At 38.9% G+C, this 25,303-nt stretch overlaps 1 protein-coding gene across 1 annotated transcript; it reads left to right on the top strand.

Annotated features, from left to right (window-relative positions):
- Positions 1-4,465: 4,465 nt before the first annotated feature.
- kiaa0232 (KIAA0232) lies at positions 4,466-25,016 on the top strand. Its single transcript, XM_079590163.1, has 8 exons — positions 4,466-5,478; positions 18,249-18,796; positions 19,229-19,369; positions 19,872-19,941; positions 20,046-20,133; positions 20,488-23,791; positions 23,996-24,104; positions 24,289-25,016. Exons 2-8 carry the CDS (start codon positions 18,563-18,565, stop codon positions 24,303-24,305), a joined length of 3,963 nt encoding a protein of 1,320 aa, XP_079446289.1. The 5' UTR covers positions 4,466-5,478; positions 18,249-18,562; the 3' UTR covers positions 24,306-25,016.
- The last annotated feature ends 287 nt before the right edge of the window (positions 25,017-25,303 follow it).

Genomic DNA, 25,303 nt, shown 5'->3' with positions numbered 1-25,303 from the left:
AAGGGAAGAATCTAAATTTCCTCAGTAAAACCTGTTCTCTCACTTACCCAGCCTTTCTTTTTTTAGTTTAAGTTTATCTTCTTTTACATGATTAATTTATGCTGCATGGTGTAGTATTTTCTGTCATCGTTTGTTTTCTTTGCAGAGTGCTGTTGACACTAAATCTTCATATAAAGATTGTACAATAATTAATTAAAGTACATTGCAAATGGGGTGATTTGCAAAATATTTCATCTTTATTCTTTTTAGATTTAAATTTAGATTTAGTTTTGTAGATTTTATCATTGTTTTTTATATTATATTACCATTTCAAATTTGGGGGTTGGAACATTTTTTAATGTTTTTGAAAGAAGTCTAATGCTCACAGAGGCCACAATTATTTTATCAAAAATACAGTAATATCTGCACAGTAATATTGTGAAATAATATTGCAATTTAACAGTTTTCTATTTTAATATATTTTTTAAAAATGTAATTTATTCCTGTGATGTTTAAGCTGAATTTTCAGCATCATTACTCCAGTCTTCTGTGTCACATGATCCTTCAGAAATCATTCTAATATGATGGTTTGGTGCTCAAGAAACATTTATTATCAATGTTGAAAACAGTTGTGCTGTTTAATATTTTGTGGAAACCATGATACATATTTTTTTCAGGATTCTTTAATCATTTTAAGGAACTGAGCATGCAAGGTGCAAGTGAGTGAGAAAACTGGTTTTATCCATAATGATCTATTTACTCGTTTAGAGGAATGTAAACACAGGCTTTATCTACAGCATTTGTCAATTATCAAGAATATAAATCACTAAAACAGAAAGAGAAAAAACCCCCCATAAAAATCAGTTTTGTGTAAATCATGGACTAGTGTAACAAAATCGTTTACTGACAATCTTTCAGTGACTGGTACAGCCTGTAAACTCATTAACTTTCAAATGTCACGTGTAAGCATGGAGCAAACTCCACTCTTGGCATAAACAAAACGTCATCCACCTAGAGAAGTATTTTCTGTGGTAATCATTATATTGGCACAAATGCTGTGGACAGCACATGTATTCAAACCAGGACATTTCTTAGGGGAATCATTTTTAAAATGTTGAACCAAATGTGTGTCTGTTACAAGCGGTTTGTCATCCTGATGGCCATTTACTGGTTTTGTACATGGTTTGAACATTTCGAAAGTCATCAAAACTTGTCGTTTTCAGGACTATACTGTTTTAGGACAGTTGTTATTCAGTGAGTTTATCCACAGGAAATCTCTTTTAAAAAAAGTTGTTGGATGAGTGTAAAGGAGGCCGTTAGTAGCCTTAATCACCAGTGATCACACAAATAAATCCTGTTTTCATTGGGTGTACCAATTTATTATTCTGATGCATGCAACAAATGTGATCAGGGTAAAATAATGTGATTTCATGTTAGCTGAATAATCTTTTGAATCATAATGTTATAGTTCAGACTGAGAGAAGGGCCAATATTGCAGTTTAGAGAAGTCCTATCCCTCCTCCAACTCACTGCCCACACACTCTCAGTCGGACCCCACTTCCTGAACACTCCATCTGTCAGACCCGTCTGTGTTGCCAGAGAAGAGTAACAGACAAATGAGGATATCATCATATCATACACACAAATTAGATCCTGGGCCAAACTAGCTTGGATTATGTCCATGTAACCGTGATTTTAATACATTTAAAAGCGAGTGTGTTTTATGTTTAAATGGATATTAATTTAACCATAATGAATGACTCACTACCAGCATAGTATGTCTTTATGCACTAATGTACAAAGCTAAAACAAGCACAAAGATGAAATACTGATTTTTGAATGTGAATGCAGAGGCCTGTGCCTCGGCTGTCTTAATTGCTCAAATATTTCAATGCCACCTGAGTATTTGACCTTTTGCTTCTTCATCTCACTCAAATATTTTCAAGATTTGTTTTCAAGAAACCATGCGTTGATCAGTGTTTTGATAATTTATTCTTATTTATTGTCCTGTGATTTTGGTTGAAATGTTTGGCACAGACCCTTCAATCTAAAAAAAGAAGAATAACTGTTTTGGTTTCATTTTAATACTGTTCTATAGTGAAATAGATGTGGTTTGAAAAATACAATTTGCCTCATTGCTTTTGTATTGTTCCTCTGCTGTTGAAATCCAAATAGAATGTAACATGACTACGTTTACAATATCATGGCTTGTATTATTGGTATAAGCTTTAATTTTGAAATAAAAAATATTCTTCTGTTAATCAGGACTATGGGGTGATTGGACTTTGATTGACATAGAGACAATGTGCCATCTATGGAACCACGTTTTACCATGGGTTTTGCTCAGTGATCATCTCAAACAAATATAATATTTAATATTGATCTGTACAAAAGAAAGGATGAGTGAGTTGTGATTTGGGTGACTATGCTTGGAATAACTTGTATAAATAGTGAAGTGACGTGTAACACAGTATGGTGTCCCATGCTTGGAATTTGTGCTCTAAATTTCACCCATCCAAGTGTACACACACCTGGAGCAGTGGGCAGGTTTTTTTTTTGCACCTGGGGTTATAGGTGTCTTGCTCATGGGCACTTCAGTTGTGGGTATTAAGAGAAGAGAGCGCTGTTCATTCACTCCCCCACCTACATTTCCTGCTGGTACTGAGATCTTCGGTTTTCATTATTTCTTTTGTTGAATGTGTCTAGTAAAATGTGCATGATACAATATTTTCGGTTGTAAAATTAACACATTCTGGGTTTTTTCCACCAACTCTGCATTTGCTATATTTTGTTTTTATACACTGAACAAAATTATAAACGCAACACTTTTGTTTTTGCCCCCATTTTTCATGAGCTGAACTCACTCAAAGATCTAAGACTTTTTCTATGTACAAAAGGTATATTTCTCTCAAATATTGTTCACAAATCTGTCTAAATCTGTGTTAGTGAGCACTTCTCCTTTGCTGAGATAATCCATGCACCTCACAAGTGTGGCATATCAAGATGCTGATTAGACAGCATGATTATTGCACAGGTGTGCCACAATAAAAGGCCACTCTAAAATGTGCAGTTTTATCACACAGCCCAATGCCACAGATGTTGCAAGTTTTGAGGGAGCGTGCAATTGGCATGCTGACTGTAGGAATGTCCACCAGAGCTGTTGCCCGTGAATTAAATGTTCATTTCTCTACCATAAGCCGTCTCCAAAGGCTTTCAGAGAATTTGGCAGTACATCCAACCGGCCTCACAACCGCAGACCACGTATAACCACACCAGCCCACCTCCACATCCAGCATCTTCACCTCCAAGATCGTCTGAGACCGGCCAACAATCAGTTTGCATAACCAAAGAATTTCTGCACAAACTGTCAGAAACCGTCTCAGGGAAGCTCATATGCATGCTCATTGTCCTCATCGGGGTCTCGACCTGACTGCAGTTCATCATCGTAACCAAATGTGGGAAAATGCTCACATTCGATGGCATCTGGCACTTTGGAGAGGTGTTCTCTTCAGGGATGAATCCCGGTTTTCACTGTACAGGGCAGGTGGCAGACAGCGTGTATGGCGTTGTGTGGGTGAGCGGTTTGCTCATGTCAACGTTGTGGATCGAGTGGCCCATGGTGGCGGTGGGGTTATGGTATGGGCAGGCGTATGTTATGCACAACGAATACAGGTGCATTTTATTCATGGTATTTTGAATGCACAGAGATACCGTGACGAGATCCTGAGGTCCATTGTTGTTGCATTCATCCACGACCATCACCTCATGTTGCACATGATAATGCACGGCCCCATGTTGCAAGGATCTGTACACAATTCCTGGAAGCTGAAAACATCCCAGTTCGTATACTCACCGGACATGTCATCCATTGAGCATGTTTGGGATGCTCTGGATCGCCATATACGACAGCGTGTTCCAGGTCCTGCCAATATCCAGCAACTTCGCACAGCCATTGAAGAGGAGTGGACCAACATCACACTGGCCACAATCAACAACTTGATCAACTCTATGCGAAGGAGATGTGTTGCACTGTGTGAGGCAAATGATGGTAACACCAGATACTGACTGGTTTAAAGTCTAAAATCTTTCAGTTCAGCTCATGAAAAATGGGGGCAAAAACAAAAGTGTTGCGTTTATAATTTTGTGCTGTGTAAAAAAAATGTTTTGTGGACAATAGGGGAATACAGAGTCATAAAAAACTTTTAATCTATATAAAAATAAAATAAAATTGTAGCTTTTTCATCTGATATCAAAATAGATCACTGAAATCAGGGTTGAAGGATGGCACATATAATTTTTTGATTAAAGTCTGAAACAATTTTGATATTGTCTCATCTGATACAACAGTAGAGATGAGATTTTGAGGTCAGCACAATTTTTACCATTTTTATTTTTACCACAAAAAATTACCCTTAAATGGTAGCCTATTTGAGGGAACAGCCATTTGTAGTTGTGTGACAAAAAACTACAGCTAGTGTTCTTCTCAGATGTAGTTTAGTTCTCAGATTAATTTAGACGATGCCGCTAGAGGGCTCCAGTCGTCCTTAGCGTCCGAATCCGTGTCATGGTGATGACCATTGACAGGGAGCTCGTATGGTGCCGCTGCGCAGCCTGCAGCCCAATCGAGCCCATAGGCACAAAAGCTGCATGACCAGACTTACTGGGGGAGTTTTTTATTTATTTTTTAATCTTAATATTACGGAGTACGGTGATGGAAAAATATGAGAATTTAGAAAAAAATGTCTTTTTTTTCTGAATGCTCTAGAAATGCCATATTTCTAGCAATCGATAAACCTCAAACGTTAGGCCTACTGGCAGCATGCTTTGCTATTTTCAGTTACCAATGACGTGCAGTTAATATAGGCTGTTATACCCTGTATACGCTCATTAAATGAGACTTGTAGTTAAGATGTTTGCAATCTAACTCTAAAGGGATGACAATAGAATTATATTTTTATTTTACTTAATTTAAGTGTAGGCTACGTCGTAAAGTTATAATCAGCAATATTCGAAATAATGCTGATTGCAAACATCTGCTTGTTATAGGAAAAAGTGTACGCTGGTACACTTTATTAAAGGGCTGCTAACCTAATAGTAATAATTATTTAACTGTAAATAGACCGACAAGAACTCGGTCGTTCTGATGCAACTTCTCGCGGAGGGATATCAGCCATGGCGACACATTTGTAATCTGTCTTGTTGCCTGGAAATAAATAAAATGGAGTCTGAAATCGCCTTTAAAGTCCTTCCTTCCCAGCCATGTTGGCTCAACCGGAACTGTCATATGATGTTTGGGGACATATGATGCAGGTCCATCTTGATCCAAAATGTCGTCAGCTGCGTCCTAACCCGAGTTAAGGACGTAACATATTTTACCCCGCGCCTGATATCTGTGACGCGATTGCGGCGGACCTTCGGAGCTCGAGCTCGGAACGGCAGCGGGAGAGAAGTCATCGCTTCTCCTGCTGCTATTTAGCACACTGCGTAGGGTTACAGCAGGTAAGATTATTTCACCATGTTAAACTGCCTTTCAATATGTTGCATGTTATATATATTGGTAATGCTCCACATTTACGACTTGAATTAAAAGCTGATGTTTTAGGCCGTCTTGTCAAGTATTACAAGCGTCTGTAGCCAGGCAAATCAGCCGCGCCTCCTCCCCGGTTTAGCTACAACGGTGCACTAGCCTAGCTTAACGCTACCTCGTATTATTTAGGTTATTACCGTCCTTTTTCCTCTTGTAGACATATTTGCTTTTGAATTGAATCCACGAAGCACTCATTTGGACCGTTTCATGGCGGTTGTTGTGAAGCAAAAATATTTACGTTGCCTGTAGTTTTCAAGGAAGTGATAAACCGGGACTACTGTTTCACTCTTGCGTAAAATGGTGTCCGAGTTAACCAGCCGACAACACTGTATGAGCGGACCGGTCATCTGTTTACATCTCGAATGCGTCAGAATGACACTTTAGACGACGATAACATTGGTTTTGCCCACTGGATAAAGCCAAATCACGCGTTTCACAACACTAAAAGGAAGCTTATTGTGCATTTTGAGGAAATCGTTGCAAGGAATCACTTTGTAACTTGGGCTGGTTAAGGAGCAGAGCGGCAGCCTGGAAGTTACTTTGCGCAAGATTATATCTTGCACTTTCTCAGTATCGTTTAGCTGCCGGATAACATTAATGTTAGCTGAATCATGCTGAGTAAGGGGAAAGTGGTTTGTGCTTCGTCTGCTGCGCTCATAGATGATGGCCCGTGCCGTGGAGAGAAACTTTATTGAAATAACAAACGGTCCTTGTTAATTTATTTTGCCGTTCGGTTTGCTGGAATAATAAGGAGACATAACCGTGACTTCGGTGTTCAATGCTTCAGTTTTCTGGTCTCTGGCTTGAGTCAGGTGATGGTTAGCTCGTAGCTAGTCAGCTGGCGTCCTGTCATTCCGCTGTTTTCCTGTCATTGTCAAACAATGCGTATTATTTTGATGTCGTTAACGTTCTTCAAACAGACATTATATAGACATCAGGGTCCGTGTTGCCTTCAGGTGGTCGTTTAATACATGACTATAACTAATCGTAAAGCGTGCATTCTAACTTGATTAACTTAAGCCATATGAAGGGGCAAACGTCAAGGGCACACTGCAAGTTTGTACTCCGATCCGTTACGGTAATTCAAACGAACAAAGTGCATGATCTGATTTGTCCTACAGAATATTGTTGGTGTGCAATCTTGTCAGACTTTTAAACGTTTTTAAAGAGACATTTTTATTACGTCTGCGTCCATTTCAGATTATTAAAATAGTCGTCATATGATTGTAAACATTGAGGCCTCTGTTACTGATGAGGGCTGAAAGCTAAACTAAAGTGTTTCTTTCTGGTCAGTGACAGTCAATGAAAGCCTGCTCAATACACTGACACTCATCAGCACTCACTGTAAATGACGAGGAGTGACGACAGAAGATGGGCGTGACGGACCTTTTTCAGTTTCAGTGGAAACAAATGTCTTGTCTACTTGCACAACAAATGTATTATGTCAGACAGGGAGTTTTTTTTTGTCTTTTCTTTTTTTACTTATTATTATACTGTCCACATTTAGTTGTAGCATATCCAAGCTTGGATTTTCTGCTTATGGTGAGAATGAAATGCTGGGTTCATGCTTTGGGAACAGATTAAAGCAGTACTAGGTTACTTTTCAACCTTAATAATATATTTCCAAGTCTCTTTTGATGGTACATCTACTTACAATAGGTTGAATGACACGTCTGCCATAGCCTGACGGGGTCTGTAGCGTTTTTAATCGTACTTTTAAACTTCGGGTTTCGGGTAGTAACCGGCGAACAAAGAGAACTACAAAATTCGACATATACGTCACTTCCACCACCAACCCCACTTCCTTAAAATCGGACGTGCGAGCCAAACTTGCGTTTGTTTGCCAAATGTTATAGTCGTGGACGAAGCAGCACAGAAAAGCAAGAAAGCAAAGGTTTTGTCGGAGGAAAGCAAAAAGAGGAAACGAGAAAGTGATCGCATTAAAGGCAGAACGAGGATCAACACTGGCGTGAGTTGGAGGAGGAGGGGTGCCCGATGCCGTTTTTTTGTGAAAATGTACTTCTAAAGTAGAATTTCCTGGTTTCAAATTAAACCATTTCCGTCTACTGTTACTGTGTTTTCTTCATAGTTGTGTACAGTACATCCAATCCTGTGTCCGTAAACGGGTAAAAACGGGTAAAACAGTGGATTGGCCAATGCCAGGCGTTTACTTTTATTTGATTGCAAGCTCAACTTATCGCCTAGCAACTGCCTGTGCTGTCGGTCGGTCGGTCGGTCGCGCGCGCGCGCGCATCAACACAACTAAGATGATGCAGTGTGAGTTTAGTTGCTAGCTAGCTTTTTAAAAACTGTCTATTTACATCTATTGTGTGAAATGGGGGGAGAGACGGACGAGGAGGATAACACAACAAAATCGGATGAGCCACCAGTGTCAAAGAAAATACTATTTACAACCTACAACTCAGACCCCCAAAAATACTAAGAATCTCAGTGTCCCGGTTTTTCACAAATCAAAGGTGGCAACCCTATGCCCGACCGATGCGGACTTTCAAATATGTCTAAAGGGCGTGAACACGTTTGGTAGGGGCTACATTCTTGCAAGTAAATATATAAGATGTACAAAATCATATTTTAGGATACCTAACATGTCTGTGATATTTGTTTATTTGTCTTGCCTCGAGCTATAATGCAAATCGATTTGTAAAATTTGCAGATTCATCTTTAGTAGCTTCTTGATATTATAATAGGCTATTGACGATATATGGTTATTATCTACCACTCCACACATTGCATTGAAGTATCATATAGATTCCGTAAAACGGTAACCAATAGACTACTAGGCTACTATAATGACGCTGACTTGTAAACGTGAGCTTCGCGATCATTTGTCGTTTGAAAAAAATAAAACCCATGAAATTATATTCATATCATGACATGCTGAAATATATGCCACTGTACCTGGATGAAGACATTTCACACGCGATCCAAGCAGAACACCTGCATGTGAACTCCTACAGTGTTCAGGGCTATCATGGTTGTCAACAAATGCACGTGCATGTATGACAGAGTTTACGACAGTAGTAGAGGACAATACTGTTTCCCAAATCTAGGGGGACCCCGAGAGCTTGAAAGTTAAAAGTAACCTGGTGTTACTTTAAGTCTTGGGTGAAAGTGCATTGATAATTACAGTGCTTGTGTTTTTTCTTAGGCATGTAGAGTTTGCCTTATTCACAGAAAGCTGTACATTGAGTATGCTTGACTGTGCACCTTTGTGTAGAAGGCATAAACCTTGTTATAAGTTAGGTTGTGGGGCTTAACTAGCATTTGATAATTGTCTTGAAATGCTCATCATACGGAGTCATGACATGTAGGACCTGTTTCTTTTAAACTGTCTTTTGAAACTCATGTATTGTCTTGCATAACAAGAAGAGCAGAAAAACTCATAATTAAAGTGGCATTCCAGGCATGCTGATCATTCTACTCATACCTTTGGCAATATCAAAATGGTTCACTCAGATATGAATATTGTCAACTTCGTTCTCACAAATAAGGGAGATTTTTAAGAGCTGCTGTTTTTTATTCAATGAAAGATTTAAGATTGTGATTTTTACTTATCCTTTCGTACTTGGATAAAATATCGTAATTAGGGCTGGAACTAGCAAAAAAAATTGACTATGATGTAGTCTATGCAATGTTTTTTTTCATTTATACTTCTTGTACAATTTATACAACTATGTTGACGTGCAATTACACATGCAGAGAGAGCATGTGGAACCCGAGGCAGGGCTTCTAGCAGGCCAATCACAGCGCTTGTGTCCGCGTAGAATTCACGCGTTACATTTTTGGAGAGGTGCAAGTCAGAGTACGCGTGCTACACACAGTCTACAGCTACATTCACACTACAAGCGACTTTGTCGCTGCAGTTTGCCAGTGGCTGGCGGTTAGGTCGCTAGTGGGCTTTCCCGCTACTGGTTGCCTAGTATGTTTGTGAGTGACATTCACGGATGTTTCTCCATGTTGTAGACAACAAATCCGTTTTCTTGCCACTACAAACAAACATTTTGGAAGGAAAATTCTAAATATAAATGCAATCCGTACATAACATGCATAATATTAAAGATGAACGAGAAACTGTGAGTGCTTTTTACCATCGCGGCTATTTAATTGCAACAAAAAAAAACTGGTCTATATGGGTTCACAAAACCAATCAGGCTCTGAGTCCGTACTGTGAATACCACTGTATGTACACGGAGATATATCACAACTTATAGGACAGTTTCTGATGGCTAAAATTAGCTTATCGTACAACTTGCCTCTGTCAGAGAGTGACGGATGATCACGCGTGCTCCACTGACTTCACTCCTATTGGTTGTCGCTCCCGAAAGTCGCTCTTCATTTGCATAAAGTTAAACAGATCTCAACTTTGTCGCGTCGCCAGACGCCCCATCAGGTCGCCAACGGCCGCGATCGCGTGTGTCGCCGGAAAACGGCCGCGATCGCGTGTGTCGCCGGAAAACGGCCGCTCCCCATTGCAATGAATGGTAACGTGTCGCTTGTAGTGTGAACGCACCTTTAGACGTAGCTTCGGCCTAAATTCGACGCAGAAGTATTGGGCTTAATGATTACGTTGACGCATCGTTCCAGTCATAATGCCTTTAAACGATTATTCACTTTAAAAAAAAATGTCACTGATAATTTACTCACCCCCATGAGCGGAGCGCGCTTCAATGCGGGCAAAAAGAGTGAATAAAATATAAGATAAGATGAGAAATGGGTAAATAAGATCTGTATTGCACTGTCTGTGTGATCTCGAGTATCAATCGGCGTGTCCGATAGATGTAAATAGTGAGAGATCTTGTGGCTGGTGCGATGCTAGTGGCTGGCGCGACGCTTAATAGAGCCACAAGCGCACTCCCATATACGGGTAAAAAGAGCGAATAAATATAAGATGAGAAATGGGTAAATAAGATCTGTATTGCACGGTCTGTGTGCTCTCGTGTATCAATAGGAGTGTCTGATAGATGTAAACAGTGAGAGATCTTGTGGCTGGTGCGACACTTTTGTAGCCCAAGCGGGAGCCAAGAGACGCGCTCTCCCTTACGGGCAAAAAGAGCGCATAAAATATAAGATAAGATGAGAAATGGGTAAATGAGATCTGTATCGCACTGTCTGTGTGATCTGATCTCGAGTATCAATCGGAGTGTCGTCCGATAGATGTAGCCTAAACAGTGAGAAATCTTGTGGCTGGTGCGATGATTAATAGAGCCACGAACTCACTCCCTTACGGGCAAAAAGAGCGAATAAAATATAAGATAAGATGAGAAATAGGTAAATAAGATCAGCATTGCACTGTCTGTGGACTCTCGTGTATCAATAGGAACGTCTGGTATATATTATAGATCTTGTGGGTAGCGCGATGCTTAGGTGGCAAGACGCACTCCATTATGTGCAAAAAAAAAGTGAATAAAAAGAGGTAGGTAAATAAGTAAATGGTTGCATTTTTGTTTGCTCTAGTACATCTAGTGAGTGTCTGGTAGCCTAGATGAAAACAGTGAGAGATTTTGAGGCAGGCGCAAGCCTTATGTCACGAGACTGATGCTCAGGATTAAAAAAAAAACGGGTACAGTAGTTGTAAGGCAGGCGAAAAGCGTACCGTATATTGACTATTGAGCTATTGTGCGTACCGTTCTGGCTCCCGCTGGCTTCAGGGGATATGCGCTGCATTTGGTTTAAAAACATATCTTATATTGTGTAAGTTTGAGTGGCAGGCGTATATATCCGTGACTGGTCGAGTGGCAGCTCCCCCTGCCACGCAAAGATTTTACCCCCTCCGAAATTACCAGATTACTGAGTGCCCTGTGTACAGTGTTTACTTTCTATTCACATATTCATATATTTTTAAATTTAAACAATTAGGCTACTTTGTGAAAAATACTGTAATAGGATTGCAGATTCAAGAAGTTGCCATCTAAAGTATAAGCATGTTTATTTTAAAGATTTGTGTTCTACATTATTTAAAATCTATTAAATATTGATTAAAATGAATATAAACAAAGTATATATATATATATATATATATATATATATATATATATATATATAGGCTATATATATATAAATATCGACCACCCTGCTCTCTAAGATATCGGCATCGGCCATTAAAAAAAACAGTATCGGTCAACCTTCGACTTCAAAAACTCTACACGATCCCAGTCGAGAAATAAGGGTCGTATCTAGCGAAACGATCGGTCATTTAAAAAAATATATATATATAGGCCTATATACTTTTTAACCACAAATGCACGTCTTGTACCATCTCTGAGATGCGCCACGTATTAGCCTACGTCATCACGTTGGAAAGGTCACGCAAAAAAATGAGCGTCACGTCATTGACCCATTTATGAAATCATAGCAATTACTACAATTCTGAAGCAAACCTCTCCATTTTTTTGAATGTAGCCTTCAAAGGAACAGCCTACTGGTGACTTGGTGAGAAATGGCATTGTTGAATGCTTTTATGTTGGGTATTTTAACATGCCTTTCATCATTTCTGTTTATGCAGTAGTATTAAGTAGGTTTGAAAAAAAAACCACTTGCTGATCTAGCTACTATTAAACTACTTCTGTTTCTGAGCCAAAATTTAGACTGTATCTCCTTGTAAAGCTTTAAAGCTACAACACCAAACTTGGGTCAGACCTTTAGACTGTTCTGACTCGGTGTGCCATATCTTTTCAAACTGATCCAACTAATGGTTTTCTTAATGAAGATTCAAAATCATAAAAGTCCCATGCACTTTCATTGAGGGGGTCAAAACTTATGCAAATAACTAATAGAGTAATTAGCCTAAGCTTCATTCACTATCACTTACACAGCCTAGCAACTAGCTTAGGACATATTAGCAAACTTGTTAAAGTCCCACTCCGATCATATTTTGAGCTATTTTTAAACATTCCCAGTGGTCTTTAAATTATGATTATGCCATTTTTAGCCAAAATCTCAAAACCTGTGCTGTTTTCTGGGACTTCGCTTCAGCAGAGCGGCAGTAGCTCATTAGCAATTCGCCTCTGCGTTGTGGGTGGAGCCGTTGGCACGGAGAAGCATTACAGTATTATATATACACGTTAATTATTATTATCCGAAGTTAATCAAAGTTATCACCGATCACCGATCATTATTTCAGTCCGAGACGTCGCGGTAAAAAACAGCTCGACTTCGTCTCAATATTTCATCCCTCCCACAGTGATCAATCAGGACATATTTAGTATCAGTGGATTGCTCGGAATTTCGGGATTATTATGATGCTAATGTCACCGCTCTATCTGAAAAACTGACTGACTCTTTCACGAGTGATGGGCTTGACACACGAGGGGACATACGACTGCGACAGGCGAAACTCGTCGCCACCCGGCGTGTGCAAGTCTACTTGGACGAGCGCGGAATTTCACATGCACTAATGTCGCCTGTTGCTTGGCTGGAGGAGGCTGGCTGCCCTCTCTCATTATGTAATGATGTAATTACTGACGGGATCAGTCTGTGCTCTCCAAACTTTAGTTTTGACGATTGATAGACGGTGAAAAGTGACTTATTTGTTACAGTATGTGTTCCAATTTGAGTATGAGCTCGGTGCCCCGCCCAGTGGAGTTACTACGTCATAACTCCAGTCTATTTTAAACGGCATTTTAGTGTCTGCTACTGATTCACAGACATTTGAATGTAGAAATACAACTTTGAGCTTATTTTTCTCAAGATATGTCCTCTAACATCAGAAAAATGCCACAAGAACATGTTAACACCTAGAAAAACATGATTTTCATCGGAGTGGGTCTTTAAATCATGTTAACAGCATGTTAAATCATTCTACCAACATGTTAATTCATGATAACATGTTAAATAATGCTAGTGACATGCTAACTCATGTGAGCAACACGTTAATTAATGCTAACAACATGTTAAATCATGTTAACAACATGCCAATTCATGTTAAATAATGTTAGTGATAGGGCCGGGACGATGCACCTATCTCACGATTTGATACTATCACAATACTTGGGTGCCGATATTATATGTATTGTGAATATAAATATAAATATATATATATATATATGTAAGCAATAAGGTACGAGTTGCTGCAACCCCTTCAGCCGTGACTTATTCATAATACAGCACTTGCCTCGAGTTCCTTATTGCTTTTATAAACCTGTTACCACACAATACAAATATTAAAGCCGAAAAATATGTATCTATGCAACTTTCATGAAGTAAAATTACTAAAAGCCTTCCTTCCGCTGGAAAAAAATAGCCCCTGACCGTAAACAGCAACACAAGTTACATACATTATTTTGCCAATAGATGTCTTTATGAGTGAGTCAGTAGAGAAGACTTTTACATTAAAAGGACTCAAACTTGTGATCACGGAAAAGGAAGACGCAACTGACAGATGACTGGGCACGGGAAGACCCCTTAACTGTTAAAAGGACAAGATAGGGCAGCGGACATTGAAACAGATTTTATTTATTATGAATATATAGGACTGACCTGAAGGAAAATGCTAGGCCTATATCTACTGTAAATGCAGACTCGCGTACTCAATCTCTCACAATACTCTACTATAGCTTCAATGAACAATATCGATGAGATCAAACATGTTTAAGTTGCTAAGAGTGGTTGCTAGGGATGTTGTGTAGTGATACTTAAAGCAGTTGGGTGAAGCGGTCATAGCCATGTTTTATCGTGAAATGGGGAAAGTTAAATCATACAATCATAAGATGAGTCATATTTACAAAAAAAATCATCATCTTTCTGACTTTTATTTCAGAAGCATCATACTACATTCTCTTGATTAAATGATTCAATAAGTTTAAGAATAAGAACTTTACTCATCTAGTTATTATTATTATTATTATTAGTAGTAGTAGAATTATATGATTATTAATACAGGATGTTATTTTTAAAATGAATCAGTCACAGAAATATAGAAGAAAGGCGTAGTTCCAGGATACTAGTGTTGTCAAAAGTAGCGACTTCGGTACCAAGTTGGTACTATAATTTAAAAAATCAGAATCAGAATGAGCTTTATTCGCCACCAGCGTTTCCCTCTAACATTTTGAGCGCTGTTGAATGGATTCTTAAACACCTGATTGGCCATTGTGTTCTAGGACTGGAATGGAATATTTTCGATTATTCGGTCGGTGGGTTGGTATTCGATTTGAAAATTTGACATTCGAATATTCAGTTTTTTTGTGTGTTTTTTTTTTTCACACCTGGCATCCCCCTCGAAACGGTTCTCATTTGCGCTTGAATATGTTTTACACTATAAAATCTGGTGAAATATAATACTTAACATATAACTTCGTTATAGCTACTTAATAAATATATTTGCTTCTTCTTGGACTACTAAAGTGTTCCTGCAACTGGAGTATTCTCTGGCTAGAGCGCAGAACAGCGGAGTTTGTATGGACAGAAGTGCATGCCTGAGCTTTTTGAGTATTTTGGGTTAAGCTGCGTTGCTTTGACATTGTGGAAAATAGAATAATAGAAACAAAATGTATTATCCTTTTTACCTGTTATTATCAATCTAAGTGAATCTACTGCGAAATATAGGAGACTTTGATATTTTTGCGTTCCGGCCACTTCAACTCCATCAGAGTGGATTTTCTCAAAAGCTGGCTAAGTCGTTAATAAGACCGGAAGTTCCCTTTTACCTGAAAATGTGGACAAACTCATCTTCCTCGCACACAACATGAAGAGAGTGTAGGTAGACTGCAACCTGTCCTAGGGCTGGGCGATAAAACGATAACGATAATTCTCGCGATATAATTTTTCTCGATAAAACGATATCAAGAGTTTGATAAATGTTCGATAATGTTTTTGCGCCAAAAGCGGAACGAATCTCATTTGAACCGCGCATGCCACACGGACCGTTTATCCGCTCTGCTCAAAGTCCAAACGGCAGCGCAGCGCGAGTTCACTAGAGAGCAGACTGCGTTTACTCTGATCGGTCTCGGACACGAGATACAGTGAGAAGCGCTTGAATTCAACAAGGAACACAAATGTCTCAGTGATTTAAACCAGTTTAAAGGCAGATGAAGTGGCGCTGACGAACATGAGAAACACTGTGCGCAACGATACAGTCAGAAAGCTTTTCCGTCTACACATTCCCATCATTTACCACGGATTTACTATAACGTTAGCCTAGTAATATTAAAGGTGGGGTATGTGATTTGCAAAACGGCCGGTAGATTTTGAAAATACACAACTCAAATGGTCCTACCTTCTTTCCTTTGACTCCACCCATTCAAAAAACATGGACCAATCAATGGTACGACCGATTGATTGACACACTTACTGTCCAATGATTCTAGGTGGTCTTGGAAATGATTGGCTGGTGTTTTTTGAGTCCTGCCTGCTCCACAGATGATTAAATTGCTTAATTTTTATTTCAGTGCTTCTAACTCAGTGGCTGTAAGTGGGTTAGGAATAGGATTTTAAGTGATTTTGAAAAATGGCCAAAAAAGAGAATTACATACCCCACCTTTAACTGCACCATGAAATGTGGGATATATATATATATATTGAATTGTATAATATTATTAATGTAGACAATGTATTAAAGGACTAATGGAATATAATTACAGTTTTTAATAATGTATTTAGGCTACTGGTTTTCATAAATACCATAGAAACCATAAAGTTAAATTTTATCTGTGGTTATCATTATCTAAATGCATGATGCTGGCTGACCAATGGTTAATTTTAATAAAACTAAAGAATATTACATTTTACCAAATAAAAATAATGTTGCTTTTTTTTTTTAACAGATGTTACTGTTTTTGTTAATGAACATAAATTGTATAGTTAAATCTGCATCCTAACTCAAGCTAATACTACTGAAATAAAGATATTTATTTTGTTAAGGAAAAATGACAAATGTTTGAATGTTCTACCTCGGATTTGTGAAATGTTCACCTGTTTGGCAAGTGTTTGTCATGATATGTTCTGACAATAAAGAGTAGTTTAAAAACACAACGCTCTGGTTTCTACAGCTTTCACTTAGGAGTAAAAATCTGTCTTTAAACTTGAAATAAATAAAGATTTGACATTTATCGACAATTATATCATATCGCCCAGCCCTAACCTGTCCTGATTGTGATTTATTTGAAAGTTCGACTTTTTCTGTTTATTGAAATGTTGAGCTGCGCTAATTACGCTAGCCAGCCTAAAATGTGTTTCCGCAATCGCATTAATAATTTTAAATTGCCATGTTCTGTTTACAGTTTGTTTAATTCTATATAAGGGAATTTATTTTATTTAAACTGTTCGTTAATTGAAATGTGTGATGTTGTTATTGAAATTGTAAGTTATTGCTACCTTGTTCTTTATTTAGGTTATTACAGTTTGTTCATTTATTTTTTGTTTTTCTTTATTTAAATTTCATTTTTCTATATTTAAATGTAGTTTTATTTATTTAAATTAAGTTTTTCTTTATTTAGATTTTGTTTTTCTATATTTAAATGTAGTTTTTATTTATTTAAATCTACCCTACTTTGTCCGTGAGAAAAATATTATAAGACTACCTTATTAAAAATATTGCTTAAGTTAAAAGACCTGTGTGTTTTATATCACTAGTGCAGTGTCCATTCTTGGAGCATATAAGCTCTGCTCGCGTGAGGCGCGCCGCTTCCCGCTCACGCTGTTCTGTAGTTTATTAAAAGTTTATTAATTCTGAACGTGTCGTGTCTCGCCTGTCTATCTATATTGCACCAAATACGACACTGCACTCCCTTGTGAAGTCGTTTGGATGAACGGTTCTAGAAATAATCAAAATGCAAACGGACAGACAGACATGTAGAGATTCCTGCCTTTATTAGAGATAAGAATATGTTCAGCCCCCTCTCTCCGAAGCTTCGAATATTCGATGTTCATTACTACCGAAGCTTCGAAGCTCAAAAAATGGTATTCGGACCAGCCCTATTAGGTTCACGCACTCAACATAAGTCTCTGATTGGCTACAATGATCAACACTTTAAAAACATGTTGTCGTCACTGACTTGGTACCGAAGTCAGTATTTTTGACAACACTACAAGGTACGGCAAATTGCTTTCTCTCGTCTCATTTTCTCATTTCATTATCAATTTTTGATGGATGCTTCCAATGTTATGCTCAGCTACAGCACGCACTGGAAATGTAAGCATTGAATTTATTACAAATCCAGAATAATTGAGTAATAAAACAACTTTTGCAACACACAACATATTTTTGTTAAACTGACTTTTTAAATATCGACCTAATCATGTGCATTAAAAGTCTCAAAATATCAACATGCATTATTATTATTTTTTGTGTGTATTCCTTTGAATGCCATGAAACACTTAGTTTCAGAAAGGGCTTTCAGTGTACTTTCATAACCCCTAAAGAGTTTAGGTCTGCCCCAAAATCTATACTGTGAAAGCACCTTGAAATACTTTGCATTATGGACCACTATCTATTTTAAGGTCTTGTCTTCATAAGTCGTGTGGTCTAAATTGGTTTGTGGGTTTTTGCCAAGAGCCTGTTGCCAGCTGAAGTTCTGAACACTTTTTGCTGCCGTGATGATTGACACAGGTCTTTTCTAGACTAATATCTTGAAAGACTGTGTATTAGGCCTATAATAAGACTTTGAATATTAATTGCTCAAAAAACATTTAGTGTGAAACTAAATGCTGTTGTTTTTTACTCTCTCAGGTTGAGCCTGGAACCAGCTGTCCTCCAAGATGAACCCTTATGAGTGAACGTGAGCCTATTCAGTAAGCTGTTAGCTTCCAGTGGTCAAAGCCATGCCTGAAGATTAGAGCCTCTCTCTTGCTTACAGCAATACAAATATACAGAAGAATCTACATGACTCTTCATGTAGACCTTCCTGTGTTTGTCCTGCTGGATTGAGTCCTTCCTCCCCTACTATAATATCAGCTCTGTCCTTTTCATACCACTCCGTCTTGCGCTTTCATGTCCACCTGGGAACATGCAGCTGCATTTAAGAATGGCTCCAACCTAGTCTCATGCGTCCAATGAGTGGCGAGTCAGACGGCCCTGCTCCTGAAAGAGTCTCACGGGCCTTCCCTTTGTCAGGCCCTGTGTCCTCCTCAGAGATGTCCTCACTGCAGTCACTAGGGCCAGTGCAGAGCTGGCTGGGTCAGGAGTTGGAGAAATGTGGCATAGATGCAATGATCTACACCCGCTATGTCCTTAGTCTGCTGCTGCACGACAGCTATGACTATGACCTGCAGGACCAGGTATAGTGACAATGTTTCAGAATTATTATTATTTTTATTTTATTTATTTTTTCAGTTACTTGTTTTGTATTTTAAGTGACTACAATTCTAATAAAACATCTTAAAGCAGTAGTTTACCCAAAATTGTTAGTGTATAAGGTGTGCAGTAAGTTTTATGAACTTTTTATTATAAATAAAAATTTATTTTTTAATGTAAACCAACTTTAATGAAATCATTCTAGCAGGTTTTTTTAATGGTGGTTGATCAGTTATTACAGGAGCATTTCATATATTCTATGTATTTAGTAGTTCTGTTTTATTTTTTGCATTCAGTTTAAGGCTTCAAGTAACGATTATTTTGATACTCTATTAATATGTAGATTATTTCTGCAATTATTCAGATAAAAAAACCACCAAACAACATGTATACTAAGCAACTTTCCTTGTGCACAGGAAAATGACATCTTCCTGGGCTGGGAGAAAGGAACAGGGAAGAAATGGGGGAAGAGCAAAAAGAAGGGAGTGACAGACCTTAGTCTTGAAGAGATGAAGAAACAAGCTGCTGTGCAATGTTTGCGTTCAGCATCTGATGAAGTAAGACCTTCACTTGAAGGAATTTATCAAATGTGTTTTGTATTCCTACAACCTTTTTCACCATTGTTGTGAGTTTTTGTTGTGGGATTAGTAGAGCAAAGACTGGTTAAACAATCTAGAATAGCACTCCTCATTAAGACTGTGAAAAAATTCCACTTAGGGCTCTAAGTGGGAAAAAAAAGTGGCTTTGCTTCAAAGCCTTAACATTGATTATACTTATTTCTGTATAAAAAAAAAAATCACCAGAACTAGTTCACATGTATTCAACAATGTGGTTTAATGTTATCGTTTTCTGTATTTTTGGAGCTTTTAAATCAGAGTAATTTAATTTTTTTAATTGTATTTAGTTCCTATTTTTTATGAAAACCATTCCTTTTTCTGTGTTTTTATTTTTTAATTTATTTTTTAAAATCTATTAATACATTTTATAAATCACACAGAACAGTGATATGTATAAGTTCCCCTGCCACTAAGTTTAAATTACTGTTTTGTTCTCCTTCAGAATTCTGGAATTGAAAGCTTGGTCGAGGAGCTTTGCTCTAAACTCAAGGATATTCAAAATAAACATGCAGGTTGGTCTCATGCAGGTTATGCAAAAAAATGCATTGTCCTACTATAGTTGTAACCGTGTATCGCAGTGATTCAATTAAATTGCTTTGCTATTACTGTCTTACAGAAAAAGAAAAGCAAGGAAATAAAAAATCTGATATATCTCAGTCTCCTGAACCTGATGAATCCCTTTCTTCTAAGGACCAGGTTGAGATGTAAGTAAAGTCTGTAATGTAGTAATGTGGATTGTTGCACAGATGATCTCTTTGTAAATAATGAATAGTATGACTTTATAGCAATGTATCCTTTATTAAACCAGAAAAGGCTGTGATTAAATGTATAGTCTGTGTGCTGCATGCTTCAAAGTTAATGGGCAGTGTTTTGTTTTGAGAGCTTAGTGAGTGTACTTGCATAACATAATAAATAGAGATGAGAAAAGTTGTTTGTTGTATGATTACAACAGCAGTCTCAAATAGCAACATTAAGATGACCTAATGCAGTATTTGAAGTTATTGCTCATATTTAATTTTCTTTTTATTTATAGTAAAATTATTATTATTCCCTCTTAGGTACTATGAAGCCTTTCCACCTTTGTCAGAAAAACCTGTTTGTCTCCAAGAAATTATGACAGTGTGGAACAAAGCTAAAGCCTGCACATATTCCAGCTCATCATCATCTGCTGTCCCTCAAACAAGCACAGACACATCCTCTCCAAAAGACTGCACCAGCGAAGGTGAGGCCTTTAAAGACCGAACAGTTGATGCACCCAGTTCCACCACCACAACCAGCGAGAGGGCCCAGCAGCGACGCATTAAGAGGGAGAAGGAAAACCGATTCCATGGAACAGGAGTGCCTGATGATCAGGTTGCACCTCATAGTAAGAGGCAGGCCAGACACCGATCTGAGGGAAGGTTCCGTCCCAGATCATGGTCCTCTGGCTCGAGTGAGGCTGGCTCAAGCTCCAGTGGTAACCAGGGTGAACAGACCCCTAGTTGCAAAGCAGTCCGCATAAGACACAAGTCTCGAGAGGTCAGCAGCAGAAACAAAAGAGGCCGAACTGGCAGTGGACAGGTCAAACTGGCCCTAAAAGTCATCGACAAAGAGGAACGGAAAAATGCACGTGGCAACGTCAGTACCACTGGAGGCCCACCTAAGCAGCAGCACTACATGAAAAAAGGCAAGAGACCTCTGAGGGAGATCCGCAAAGATGCTAATCTAGTTGAGGCACAGGAGTCAGGAGGAGAGGCCAATAAAAAGGAATATATGGAGGAACCTCTTTGGTACACAGAGCCCATCTCGGAGTACTTTGTCCCTCTCAGTAGAAGTAAATTGGAGACAAAGTATCGGAGTACAGAAGACTCTTCCAATGACTTAGCTATGTCCATTGATATGGACTGTCTATCGGAGAGAATTCAAGGAATCTGCATTGCAAATTCTTGTTTTCAAAGGGCATACCTTGCAGCAGGCACTTTTGTGGATGGCCACTTCATTGAAGTGCCTGGTGAAGGTGACGAAGAGGCTCCTGAACTGAATGGGATTCCAAGCTGCCATCCTCCTGAAGATGGTCAAGATTTAGATGATGAGCATCTGTCTGAATTCACTCACTTCTATGAAGTTGATCTTTATCAATCCATATTGGATCCTAGTGCCTCAGATGCGGTACAAGAAAGTCGAATCCTGAACATGATTCGACAGAAGAGCGTTGAGCGAAAACACTTTGAAGCAGGATGTTTAGTTTTAGATGGCCTTGAGCTGCAAGGGGAAAGTGCAATAAGGGTTGATTCTCTGGGAGCTTCAGAAGCAGATGTTTCTATCACTCAAGATATGGAAAACATTGCCCAAGTCTGGGAGTGCTGTTCATCTTCTAGCTTGGAGGATTTGGAGGGAGAAAGTTGTCCTGGTGACTCTCCAGTCAGGCTCTCCCCAGTGTTGGACAGTGTTCCTTTTAATTTTAGCAAACTCTCTGGAGCTTTTGTAGGGCATCATCTCCAAGAAGCCAGTGGTAGCATCTCTGACCTAAACTCCTGCTTTTCACTTTTTGAGTTGCAGTACGATAGCCCTTCCTTTTCTTTTCCCTGTGAGTCTCTCACAGCGGGTCAGGACAATGTAGATTCAAGTAGCTGTTTAGATCCACAAAGAAACAAACAATCCCGTTTGCTAATTTGGACCAAAAACAGTGCCTTTGATGAAACAGAACACTGCTCTAACTTATCAACAAGGACTTGCAGTCCATGGTCCCACTCAGAGGAGACACGGTCAGATAGTGAGCAGATCAATGCTCTGGCAGATGAATCCATTTTGTTTGGCAATGAAGAGGTCAGCTGTATTTCCCTTATCCCACCTTTATGCCTAGAGGAGGAGCTTTTAGATTTCTTTCAAGAGAACTCGAGTCACCAGCAGGAAGAAACAAATTTAGGCGCAGAGTCCAACCAGCCCTTCAATAAGAAATCGAAATTGGAGTCTGTTTGTGGCATAGCATTAGAGCAGGATGAGAGTAAACTCTATGATGCTGTTGTGTTTTCAGATGTCCCAAATCAACAAAGTGATGAATACACCTCAGGGATAATAAAAGACATTTGGATGGCTATTGGAGACAGAGACTGTGTCTTAACACTTGGGGTAAAGAATGCAGGGGAGCACTTATTTTCAGAGGAGGCTCCTGGCTACCAATGCAGCTGTCTTGACAAGGATGCAAAAGGTGAAATTATTCAAAAGAAAGCTGTGGAGTGTTCTGAGTATCATCTTTGGGATGGGCAGAAAGAGGATGAGGGACTTCCTAAAAACAAGCTCTCTAAAATAAATGATGGGGATTACACAACACCGGCCAAGCCCTGGAATTGTAATTCACAGGACAGCACCTCATTTATCCTCGGTGGGGTTTATGGAGAACTGAAGACTCTAAGTGGCGACAGAGAATGGGCTATGGTTCCACCTGGTGATGCTTGTGGCAGTTTGTTGCAGTGTGCAGCAGCCACATCTGACATGGTAACCATTGCAGGAGCGGATGTGTTCATGAACACGAGCAGTCGCTTTGCTCCTGGCCACAGGCCGTTGTGGAGACCCCTTGTGTCCCTTGGTCAAAATGAGCAGACTTCCAAGGGACCAGGGGATGGTTTGAATAAGGGATTTTCTGTTGTCTTCCATGAAGATTTACTGGGATCATGCGGAGGGTTCCGTGGAGAAGAGTCAGGACTGGATTACCCATTTTCATCCTTTGATTTAAACAACCCTTTTTCCCAGGTCCTGCATGTGGAGTGCTCCTTTGAGCCAGAGGATATGGCCTCGTTCAGCCCGGGATTCAAGCCAAAATCCATATTATGCTCAGACAATGAGCCCTTTTGCCCTTGGTTATATGGCATCAATCGGACTCAGTATCGGGCTATTCGAATTTCCCCAAGGACCCATTTCCGGCCAATATCTGCCTCTGAACTGTCTCCAGGTGGGTGCAGTGAGTCAGATGTAGAGTCTGAGAAAGAGGAAGCAAGTCTTCCAGTTGGTCAAGCAGACCTCTTTGATGACCCACAGGCTGACCTCAAGCCTCTCGAGGACGACGCAGAGTGTGAGGGCCCTTACTATGGGAAATCTGAGCTGGAGTCTGGGAAGTTCCTACCCAGATTAAAGAAGTCTGGCATGGAGAAGAGTGCCCAGACGTCACTTGATTCACAGGAGGGTGGGAGCACCCTTTTGCCGATTTCTGAACAAGAGATTTGCGTACATTGTGAGACGGCAGTTATTTCGCCACCATGTTCTCATGTGCAGTCCTCTGGTCAACAAGAAGAATGCAGCAAAGAGACCGAGTCTTGCAAATGTGCTGCAACTGATCAGATTCCTAAAACTGGGAAGTCACTTGATGTTGCTCAAGATATGCATGAGGTAAGTGACTACAGAGCCAGTCTATGACCAAACTGTCACCTTCAGATACATGAACAATTGTTCAATAGATTAGCATGTCTTTAGCTGTTAATATAGACATTGGTATCACCTGCACTTACTGAATTCACATACCATGACTGTTCTTGATATTGTTTAGTGATACTTTTTTTTTTTTTAAACAACTTTGTCTCCTTACTTCAACAGTTTCCTCTGTTGAATTTTGGAGAACAGTGCTTAACTAATATGCAGCAAGAAGAGTGCTGGTGGCAGAGTACTCTATGTTCTCCTTTATTACCAGGTTCTCAGTGTGGAGGTAAGAAGAATACACAATTGAACCGTTTAAGATACTGGAAAGTTAATTGTACTCTGCTTTGACAAACCTATTAAGTTAAAATAGATAATAATAATGATTCATTTGAATGTAAAGTTTTAGACCACATTGAATGGAATTTGCATAATACTAAATGTACCCTCTTTCTTTTTTTTTTTGCTTTTAGGAAGCAGTAATGTATGAATCTTCTGCTTAACGTGGAGGCATACCAATGCTATTTTCCTCCTATCACTTTTAACCATAAACCAGAGGAGGGATAGGAGGAGCCTTACAAGAACAGTGAGCCCTGGGCCCACAGTGGGTTCTTTCTTAACCACCCTGTCCTAAGCCCTGTTATTCCTCAGTTCATCTAAAATGGTGTATCCACAAGATGAAAACATAGTGAGAGGAAAACATGGCAATAGGCTGAACATACAGATAGATGATTCTGGTCAACAGCGTATATTATAGACCTGTTTTCAGTCTGTTAAGTCCAAGGTTGATCAATTTTGAAAAGAATAAAAAGGCATAGTTAAGCATTAAGATTTGTTCTTTATTTACCCCTTATAGATTTTAGCTTCACTTTTATGTTTGATCTAGGATACACTATAACTGTGGTCCTACTGATTGTGCATGTGCTTGTGAACCTAGTCTCAGTCCTTCTAATAGTCAAGTTTCTGTGACCGAACTATGAATACTCAGAAGTCAGGTTGAAAGCACTACGATTACAACACCCCGTTCCCCTGCCAGACAATTTTGCTTTTTGTCTTATTTTTTCCTTCTAAATGACTTTTAGAGGATAGAGTTGTGTGAGGTTTGGTGTGTTGAAAGAAAATTGCTTTTGTCCCCTATATGCTGCTTTGAAAGCATCTTAAAGAAATAAAGAAGGGTAATATATTGAAAGTGTAATAAAAACAGTAAGCAAACAAAAAATATAGATAATTAAAACAGAAGGTTAATGTAGAAACTGAGCTTTTCCCTTGAAATCTGAAGTTGCTTTCTTTGCTTGAGTTTCCCTTTAATACAGCCATTTTGATAGGTTTAATTTGCTAGTTTTTTGTTTGTTTTTTTTCACTTCAGGTTTTAAAAAAATATTTTTTTCTCTCTTTTTTTTTTATTGTCAGTTTGGTTTGATTTGTGAAGTTACCTTTCATAAAAGTTAATTTTGGAGAGAGTTGTGGTGTCAACAAATAGTTTACATT

Source organism: Phoxinus phoxinus (genome assembly GCF_949152265.1).
Source record: "Phoxinus phoxinus genome assembly, chromosome: 2".
Classification (NCBI taxonomy): domain Eukaryota; kingdom Metazoa; phylum Chordata; class Actinopteri; order Cypriniformes; family Leuciscidae; genus Phoxinus; species Phoxinus phoxinus.
Note: the sequence above shows the minus strand (reverse complement) of the source record. Positions and strands in the feature narration are given on the sequence as shown.